Consider the following 10,612-nt stretch of genomic DNA (forward strand, 5'->3'; position numbering starts at 1 on the left):
GACATTAAATTAAATTAAATGGAGAGGAGTTGGTGGGGTAGGTTTGCCTCTATCAAGAAGAGGCTTTTAGACTGGCAGAGAACAAGGTTGTTTCCTCCAATGGAATAGCTCTCCTCTCCCAGGCCATTTGTGTCTTGGAACCAATAGCCAAAGGAGGATCGAGCCCAGAGACTTCTTGGGACGGCCACCTTTAGGGTTCCCCTCCCGATGAGGAGATCATAGGAACATAGGGTTCATAGCCGAAAGGAACCAGTCACCCTCTTCTTTAAAATGGCAGAATGGGGATTCAAACTCAGGTCCTGTCTCTTTCCACTCTACCAGCATCCTAAGATGCTCATTTTCATTATGGAGGATGTGAACCACAGAAGGGGAGAGACACAGGCTTTTCAGATGGGAGCCCCCTACTTTTTCTTGGACTCCCCAGTTTTATCCCTTTTCTCCCTTCTTCACAACGGGCTTCTGAGATGACCCAGTAGCATGCTGGAAGAGGCCAGATGTGAAGTAGTCGGGGCAGGTATACTGTGCAGTGGATAGAGTGCCAGGCTGGATGGAGTCAGGAAGATTCATCCTCCTAAATTCGAATCTGCCCTCAGATACTTAACTAGCTGTGTGACCCAGGCAAGTCGCTTAACTTCTGTACCTCAGTTTCCTCACCTGTAAAAAGAGCTGGAGATGGCAATGGTAAACCCCTCCAGTATTTTTACCAAGAAAACCTCAAAATAGGGTCACAAAGAATTAGGCAAAGATTGAACAATGGAGTTCAGAAGTATCACTGCAGAAGCTGGAGTGAATCACTGTTAATTTCCTTTTACTACTGATGCAGAGACATGTAATGACTCAGTGGGCAAAGACCAGCTCATCCTTTGCTTGATTGGGGTGCACAAAGCATTATGGACTCCACTGGGGGCTGGTCAGATATTTATCCGTTCTGAAGGATACCTCTGAAGGAGGCCCCCAGATAAGTGTCCCAGGGTTCCCAGCATACAATCTTTGACCATAAACAAAACTAAGGTATTCTTGAGGAGACAGAAGGAACCTGGGAAAATCACTCTGGGTCTATCCCTTTTTTACAGCTCTCCTGCAAAGAAAATATTTTTGGCAGATGTTTAATAGCAACCTTCCCAGGTGCTAGGAGACACTCCATTAGGACCCTAAAAACTGTTTTTAAAGGGAAAGGTACCTGGCAAGATTGTTTTTCTGTCTCCTAAACTGTTGGGTTAGAAATAAGCATCATTTCCCAAACTTCGTTAAAACAAGGTTTATGCTTTAACTACTCCCAAGGCTTCCCCTGTCAAAATAGTCTCTACTCTAGTCTGTTCACCCCCTGGCTGGGAGACTTCATTCTTCCCAATGAGCCCCGGACTTAAGGTCTGGGTCACATCCCCTCTCTGGTACTTCCTGCCCACATGACCTTAGACAATTATGGGCTCTCTTGGGGATTTGCTTTCCTAATCTGCATGATACGTAGGTTGGACTACCACTGACGTCACTGGGGAGGGGGGGTTCATTGACATCTCTTTTATTGATACCGGCTGATTCTTCCCAGCTGCCATGCGAAGATCAGATCATCCTGCTGAAAGGCTGCTGTATGGAGATCATGTCCCTCCGAGCAGCGGTACGCTATGACCCAGAGAGTGAGACTCTAACCTTAAATGGGGAGATGGCTGTGACGAGGGGCCAGCTGAAAAACGGAGGCCTTGGAGTGGTGTCTGATGCCATCTTTGATCTGGGTATGTCATTGTCTTCTTTCAACCTGGATGACACTGAAGTAGCCCTCCTTCAAGCAGTCCTGCTCATGTCTTCAGGTGAGGATCCTGCCTGGGGCTCCCCATCACCACACGAGCCTTCCAACAGTAACTAGAAATGCTGATCTTGATGTTCGTGTTCTCGTTGGCTGTGATTTTGTGACTCATTCCCTCTGTTCTGGGTAGGGGCAGCCAGGTGGCTCAGTAGATAGTGCACCAGCCCTGAAATCAGGAGGACCTGAGTTCAAATCTGGTCTCAAACAATTTGGGGCAGCTAGGTGGCGCTGTGGGTAGAGCACCAGCCTTAAAGTCAGAAAGACCCGAGTTCAAATCTGGTCTCAGACACTTAACACTTCCTAGCTGTGTGACCCTGGGCATTCAACTGTGGGCACATGGACAAGCTACCTTTGTACAACAATCCTTTGTCACCCACGGAGAGTTGCCTCTAGCTGCAGCTTCCTGGAACAAATGTTTCATTCGTATTGTCCAACCTTGCTTTTTTCTGTCAATGTGCAAGAATGACTGGGCACTCCATTCTGCTCTCCGTTCTAGATTCAAGGTCTCAAAAGAAACCAATGGTCAGGGAGTCAGGCACCCCAGATTCTATATTAGCCCTTGTTTGTGGCAATTAATTTAAAATGCTTACTTTAAAGTCCCATGGTGCAGTGGAGCAGACAGCCCAAGTTCAATCCTAGTTCTCTCACTTACTCTTTGTGTGACATTGGGCTAGGAATTTCATCTTTCTAGGCTAAATTTTCCCCATTTTTGAGAAGATTAATCTAGATCAAGAGTGGCAAATATAAGGCCCCACACTAATTTCCCAAGTGTAGCCCAAGACAGATTAAAATGTAATCAGGAAAATGCTTACAAAATGTTATACGTTATGCTATACACTATGTTATACAAAATAAATAAAAATTTAGTATAACATAGATAATGTTCATTTATGGTTTTCTAAGTCGTTGTACAGAACTGCTAGGGATTGATTTTTATTAAAGTTTTATAAGGAACTGATTTATATCCAAGCTTCTTAAACTGTGGTGCTTAACCCCTTACAGAGTTTTGTAATTGAATATAGGAGTCACAAAAATTATTTTTAATTAGGAAATATTTGATTTAGATACTTCTTTTATAAATCTACCTATCCAGGGTCACATAAAAATTTCTTGGGTAAAAAGGAGTCATAAGTGAGAGGAAAAAGTTTTAAAAGTCCTGGTTTAGATGACCCTAAAGTCCTTTTCAACGGCAAATCTATCCTGGCACTTACTCAACTGCAATTCTGTGATAACGTCAAGTATGACAAAGTATGTGACCTTGCACAAGTCCTTTCCTTAATGGATTTGATGTTGTGGTTTCCAAGTTCCCTCTAGTTCTCACATTTTGTGATTCTGTAAAATAGAATCAGCTGACCTGATTTTCTTTAGTTAACATTGGAACTTTCCATGGAAACTAAACAAGTAACCTTTGGCTTTTTGTTAGTAGCATTGTATGCTTTGACACGCGAGTGAATTGGATTGAAGTGAGGGAGGCTGTGCAAGCTCATCTGCCTCACTTTCCCCTCCAGAGCCATCCGGGTCCAGTGGCCGGATAGAGATCAGAGACGACCCTGGATGCAGTGGGAGACTGTGGCCTTTTTAAGCTAAGATCTTCAACAGGTTTCAGTTTGACTAGGACATCACCCAATCAGTGATTTAAGACTAGGTAAGAAATGAGGCAAAGAATGGCCTAGTTAAAAAACAAGCAAACAAAAAAGACTTTAGTTTAAAAGGGCCAAAGTCTCCCACTGCATCCAGGGCCATCTCCAGTCGTCCTGATCTATATCTGGCCACTGGACTCTGGGGATGGAGAACAATGTGAAGCAGTTGACCTGTACAGTCCTCCCTCACTTCAATCCAACTTACTTGAATGTCACAACATTTCTTCCCCAATATCACAGTCTCCTTCGAAAAGGAAGGACAAACAAAATTAGCAATAGCACTGTTACACATTGGAAAGCTCCCAGATGTGGGAACCCAATGACGGGGTTCTAGTCATATTAGAGTAGATACAGAGAAATCTTAGGAAGAGAAGGTCCCCAGGGAGATCAGGGAAAGCCTCCTGAAGAAGCTGGTGTTTGAGTCAGATTTTAAGAGAGATCACTGATTCTGAAAGACAGAGAAAAAAATGATCTTAATTAGTTACCCAGGCAAAAAAAAAAAAAAAAAGATAAGAGTTTCCCAGAGAAATATTCCCTGTTCATAGCATACAGAAGTTTGGGCTTTGTTCTGAATCAGAGTTCTAGCTCTGCACTGTAGAGAAGGTGAGGTAGTGAGCTCTTCAGTAAGGCAAATATGTGGACAGAATGATGGGCTTGGAGATAGGAAAATCTCAATTCAAATCCTGGCTCACTGATAACTGTGTGACCATCAATAGCTGCACATTGTCACTCTGCCTTAGTTTCCTCATCCATATAATAGGGATGATAATAGCACCGCCTTTCTAGGGTTGTTGTGAGGATCAATACATAAAAGCCTTTGGCATAAATGCTAACTCAGGTTTTTTAGGGTTTCTGCTGATTGAGCCAAATGCTGCTTTGAGGTCTCAATATAGCAATAGCTGGGCTATCATTGTGGGACAGACCAGAGAGGGAAAATCTGGGGCATGGAGAACTGTTTCTAGCAGGTGGCTGGCATATATCCATTATCATCAACAAGCATCCGGAAACTTTTACACCATCTTTAACAGTCATTTTATTCATTTTCACAATAGTGTGTGAGCATGACATCTAAAAGAATAGTGCAGGATGGCGATGTGTCTGAGTTCCTTTGAGAAAAAGAAACATTAAGAATAATAAACTAAGCATCCACTAGATGTCAGGGAGAATTCTGGCAATAATGAGACAAAACAAACACCAAAATGAAAGCCTAAAAGAAAGACAAAAATGAAACACTGCCTGCCTTCAGAAAGCTTCTGTTCTATCCTACAAGCCCTTTGTGAACAGATGGCCGTCCCTCATTTCCTCCAAGGTTCAGCTCAAGCACTCTCAATAGATATTACCTGGAATTTTTTCTGGGCATCTCAGCGCTGACAGAATGTACTCTTTCCCAATAGTAACTTTTTGTGTTCAGTGTAAGTGTCCCTTCAATTAAAATGTAACCTGTTTTAGACTGCTAGGACTGTTTCACTTTTGTCTTTGTATTCTGGACATATAAACAGTGCCTGACACATAGTAACTACTTAATACATGCTTGTTAATTGATTAATTATATGTAAAGTAAATACCAGGTTAATTGGGGGAGGATGCTAATAGCCAAGAAGATAGTTTTGTAGGAAAGAATGAGTTCTAAGAAACAGGAGCAGAAAAAAAAAGAAAGAAATGGAACTATGAGGAGAGAATATATTCTAGATGCAGAGGAAGATCAGAGGAAAGACATTGTTGTGAGGGACTTTTAAAGGCAAACAGAGTTTTTTATATTTTCTCCTAGATAGCTACATGACAGTAGATAAAGAGCTGGGCCTGGAGTCGTGAAGATTTAAGTTCAAATGTAGCCTCAGACACTTATTAGCAACAGATCCTAGATGGGTCTGAACCCCTAACTGCCTAAGAAATGGGGATAATAATTGCAAATATTTCAAAGGGGTTTTATGAAGATCAAATAAGATAATGTTTGTAAAACACCAGGCAGAGGGTGCTCAATAAGTGGTTGTTCCCTTTCTAGAGGCAATAAGGAAACATTGAAGTTTATTGAAGAAAGAAGTAGCACGCTTAAACCTATCTCTGCTTTAATAAAAATCACTTTGGCAGCTATGAAGATGGATTGATGGAGAGAAAACTTTAGCGGCTATAGTACTACTCCGGATGAAAAGAACTGGATTCGTATAGTAGCTGGAGGCAGGGGTAGGGGGTGGATGAGAGCAGCTCAGGGAATTAGAAATGACAATATTTGGCAACTGATTGGCTATGTAGAGTGGGAGGGTGAGGAGTCAAGGATTACACCAAAGATGTGGCGTCCCCCTTGGCAAAAATAGGCAAATTTGGAATAAGGGTAAGTTTGATTGTAAAGATAATGAGTTCGGCTTTGTGTGGAATTTGAGCTGCCCGTGGTAGATCCAGTTTGAAATATCCAATGAGTCGATAAATATGAACAACTGGAACTCCAAAGATCTGAGTGAGGAATGCTTCATAGAGTTGGGAATCATGATAGAAATGACTGTTCAATCCATGGGAACTGATGAAGTCACCAATCGGGACGTAGCTCTAGAGCTCAACATCAATCCATCCTCCTCATGGCTGCAAAAGTGATTCCCTTTTTTCGATTATTTTAGTCGAGCTCCACTCTTCATGACCCCATCTGGCATTTTCTTGACATAGATTCTCCAGCTCATTTTACAGATGAGGCAAACAGGTTATGTGACTTGTCCATGGTCACACCAGTAAGGTGTGACTGATTCTATAACGTAGAGTTTGGCAGAGCCACCTGGGATCCTAAAACATTAAATGACTTGCTCAGAGTCACAAGACAATGCTGTGTTGGAGGAGGGAATTAAACACAGGTCTTCCTGACCCGACCAGCTCCTTGTACCTTACACGATGTTACCAACCCCAAGAGAAATAATAGCAATAATAATCAACATCTACATCGTGTTTTCTGTCTTGTGAAATCTGATCCTCACAACAGCTCTATGAAGTGAGTTACAGATATCCCTATCCCCATTTTACAGATGAGAAATCTGAGGCTCAGAGTATTTAAGTGACTTGCCCAAAATCAAACAGCTAATAAAGGAGTAGATAGCTAGAGCATACCACGATGCACAGAGCACGATCCCTGGAGGCAAGAAGACTCACTTCATGAGTTTAAATCCAGCCTCAGACAATTACTAGCTGTGTGACCCTGAGCAAGTCGCTTACCCCTGTTTGTCTCAGTTTCCTCATCTATAATATGAGGCAAGAAGAAAATGGCAAACTCTTCCAGTCTCTTTGCCAAGAAAACCCCAAATGGGCTCACCAAGAGTGAGACATGACTAAAACAACCAAACACCAAAGTAAGTGTCTGAGATCAGAGTTCATTCACTACATTATCCATTCTCTCTGATAAAAGGAAAGGAGTTTGTAGTCAATTACTATTGTACTGTTCATTTTTTAAAAAACATTTTCCTACCATTTCCTAAATTATTAATACGGGCCCAACTGCCACTCTAACGACCACCAGTCCCTGTATTCAGAGTTTTCATTTCCAAGATAAATGATAGGTTTATTTTCGTGTTTTATATTTGCAAAGAGCCCTACATGAATTGTCTTGAGAATTGGAACCTCACGACAACCTTGTACAACAGATATGATGGAGATTGTCTCTATTTTACAATGAAAAAGCTGAGGTTCCGAGAGTTGGGTGGCTTGTTCACAGTAAGTAGTTCTCAGAAGCAGGTTTAGACACCAGACCTTCCAATTCTCTATCTGGCCCTCGATCCCCTTGGCCGTGCTGGCTCTCGGCAAGAAATAACGTTCAGATGTTTGCCTCCTCTCCTCAGATCGCCCGGGACTCGCCAGCGTGGAGAGGATAGAGAAATGTCAGGAGGGTTTCCTGCTGGCCTTTGAACATTATATTAATTACCGCAAACACCACGTTGCACACTTTTGGCCAAAGCTGCTGATGAAGGTGACAGACCTACGGATGATTGGCGCCTGCCACGCCAGCCGCTTCCTACACATGAAGGTGGAGTGCCCCACAGAACTCTTTCCCCCTCTGTTCTTGGAAGTGTTCGAGGATTAAGAAGGACTGGCTTGGTTCTCACAATTCTGACAGTGCTACTTATGGGGTGTCATTCCATTCCATTGCCTAGCTCATTTGTGTTTTCTCTGTATCTCGGGGGGAGGGATTTCTTTGTTGTCGTAGGGAGGGGAAGGTTGTTTGTGAAATGTCCCTTGAATGTGGGTGCTCGTGACTATCACAGTCCGTCCTCTGGTCCTTGAGCGAGAATGCTTTGAAAATGGTGCGGTAGCGAGGTGGGAAGAAAGCTCAGGAGTTCACCAGCACTAAGTGATCACCAGCGTCCATCCTTCCCCAGTCGATGGTGATGCTGCAAAAGCTGCAAAAACAAAAAGAAAAAATGAGTGATGCCTTTTGTCGTCTTGATTCAGTGAAGGACTTTATCAATTAGGTTCCATTTGTAGGGCACAAAGAAATCTTACAATGAATGTAGCTTCCATGTTTGTGTCCCCTCCCCCCCCCATTGATCTCTCCATCTCAAATCCTCTCTTGCTCATTTTCTTAAGACGTCCATCCTCTTTCTCCCCAAATTGGGAACATAAGAGTTAGGACCTGGAATGGCCTTTAAGAGGCATTTAGTCCAAAACTTTCCATTGTACAGATGGAACAACTGAGTCCCAGAGTGGTTAAGTGATCCAGAGACACATGCCCATTAGGTGAGAAAGCTGGGATTTAAAGCCTCTGACTCAAAACCCAGAAATTTTTTCACTGAGCTTTATCTTTATGACCGTGTCAAGTCAGATATATCTTTCAATGTAATATTTCTTTGATACTTGCAAATGAGTTCACATTCAATGCAGAGAGTAGATTAAAGATGTAGATGGCTTTATTGAACTAATAGAGAAAGGAAAGGGTTGGGTGATCACAAGAAATCTACACCAAGACCAAGGTCTCCACAATACACAGAATAAATCTGTTTATACGAGGCAAATATGGTGTGTTTAGAGAAGAATGAAACTTGAATAAGAACCTAAGAGATTTACCAAATGTGGTCCCTTTTTGTTGATGGTGGTTCTTCCACATTGTCACTGAAGTTGTGTGCCTTGATTGCCTAAGGGAGAGATGATCTTGGCTGAGCTGACAACAGTTTTCCTGCAGATTAAGTCTTCTGATCAAAGACATAAATCTGAGTCTGGTTGAGGAAGTGTCCCAAGGAAAGAGATGGACTAGTTACGTTCAAAACAGGAGAAAAATGAGACGTCCAATAGTCACACCGTAAAGTGGTACTTCAGAGAAAGCATCTCATTAGTCTGAGAAGTGCATTTTTAAAATCACATACATTTAAAAAACATGCATAAAATCAGAGGATCATAGATGTAGAACTGGAAGAAAACTCAGAGGTCACCTTTCCGTTTTACAGATCAAAAAATTAAGGCCCAGAGAAATTGAATGACAGCTAAATTCACACCAGTAAAAAATGCTGGAGATAAGATTTGAATCTGGGCCTTCTTGCCTTTACAGCCAGTATATCATGCTCATTCCCCATTCCTAGCCCTTCTTTTTCCAGACTTAAAACTATTGTGAGAACGTTAACAAAAAGTTGTGGTTTTTTGTTTTGTTTTGTTTTGCTTTGCTTTTAAATTGAATTTAGAACATTGATTCTCTGCTATATCATACAGGAAGTAAGCAGGAATTGAACCGAGCTCCTCTGACTCCAGATCCACATCCTCTCAGAGACACTAATAAATGTCCCCTGAGTCCCTGTTTAGACTCTGACAATTATGATTTTCACCTATTTCCATCTTATTTTCTTGTACTATTGCTCCAGATGGATATTCAGAACGAAGTGGCTGGCAGCCAGCTGATGCAGTGAATAAAACACCTGGCCTTGAGTCAGGAAAATCTAAGTTCAAATCTAGTTATTAGCTATGTGAGTAAATCACTTAACCCGATTTGCCTCAGTTTCCTCATCTGGAAAATGAGCTGGAGAAGGAAATGGCCGACAACTCCAGTTTTTCTTTGCCAAGAAAATCCCGAATGAGATCACAAAAAGTCAGATGTGACTGAACAATAACAGCCTCCAGATCATTCAGCTTTGCCCCAAATCATTAGAAGAAATGGTAGATTTTTTAAAATGTCACATGGGGAAAATCAGATACCGAATTGCCACACTGACTTCTTTTTTTCTGGAAGATGACAGTTTTACTGAATGGTCAGAAATCCTTCCAGTTCTAAATCTTGTGATGCCATGATTTTATGATCCTATTCAACCATCAGCAAGCTTTTATTAAGTGCCAACTGTGTCAGGCACTTAATAAACAAAAACACCAAAACAAAAAATCAAATACTCCTTCCCTCAAGTTGCTTATGCTCTGACCTTATGAACTTCAACAAATCAAGCAAAGAAGCATTCTTTTATTTGGAATTCATCTAAATGATGCAATAGATAAATCCCAGGTAGACAGCTTTTTTATTGATTAAACCCCTAAAATTTGGAAACTGCAAGACAAAGCAAACAGCAAGATACTCCCAAACCCCACTGATCAGTCACATTTAGATTGCTGCATGGGGTTGCAATAGATGCTCCAATTGGACATTAGGAGTTTAGGCATTTAGGCTCCACCTCTCAGAGCCTATTTCCTCGTCTATAAAATGACATTGTCATATGAGATGGTCCGCAGATGTCCCAGCTCTCAAATTCTATGAAAATTCAGAAATTTCAGAATATTAGGAAAAATTCGAAAATTCAGAAAAGCTTTTCTTCTTACAAATCCCTTCCATTAAACTAGCACTGTTTCTAGGCAGAGAAATCTTAACCAAAAATTTGTGATGTAATTATAAGTGAAATAGATAAAAGAGAGCAAGATATCTTTTTTGAGAGTGGGGGATAAAGGGTACCAAAGAGCATAAGTCATAGAAGGTTTAGAAAGGGTAAATTGTGTCAACCAGCCAATAAGTTGTAAGGGCATGTCTTCTTCAGGAGTGGAAACTGACAGCTGCCTGGTGAAAATTCACTAATCACACAAAAGTTTGAAGCTATTAAAGCTGAATCAGGTACTGAATTGTTTGAAGCTATTATAGCGGCTCTAAGACTTTTGGGACAACCGGTACAGTCCCTGCTCCATTATCTCCCCCTAGGTTGTTGAAATTGATCCTCTCCATGCTAATTTCACCGAGTCA

At 41.6% G+C, this 10,612-nt stretch overlaps 1 protein-coding gene across 7 annotated transcripts in view; it reads left to right on the forward strand.

The window, feature by feature from the left end:
- Positions 1-7,833, forward strand: part of THRB (thyroid hormone receptor beta) — a 430,248-nt gene extending 422,415 nt beyond the window's left edge. For all 7 annotated transcript variants that reach the window (XM_074268731.1, XM_074268732.1, XM_074268729.1 and 4 more), the window contains 2 exons: positions 1,547-1,805; positions 7,254-7,833. In XM_074268731.1, the coding sequence (XP_074124832.1) occupies positions 1,547-1,805; positions 7,254-7,495 (501 nt within the window). In that variant the 3' untranslated portion in view covers positions 7,496-7,833. The remainder of the gene's footprint in view (positions 1-1,546; positions 1,806-7,253) is intronic.
- The last annotated feature ends 2,779 nt before the right edge of the window (positions 7,834-10,612 follow it).

The sequence above is a fragment of the Sminthopsis crassicaudata genome, chromosome 5 (genome assembly GCF_048593235.1).
Source record: "Sminthopsis crassicaudata isolate SCR6 chromosome 5, ASM4859323v1, whole genome shotgun sequence".
NCBI classification, from domain to species: domain Eukaryota; kingdom Metazoa; phylum Chordata; class Mammalia; order Dasyuromorphia; family Dasyuridae; genus Sminthopsis; species Sminthopsis crassicaudata.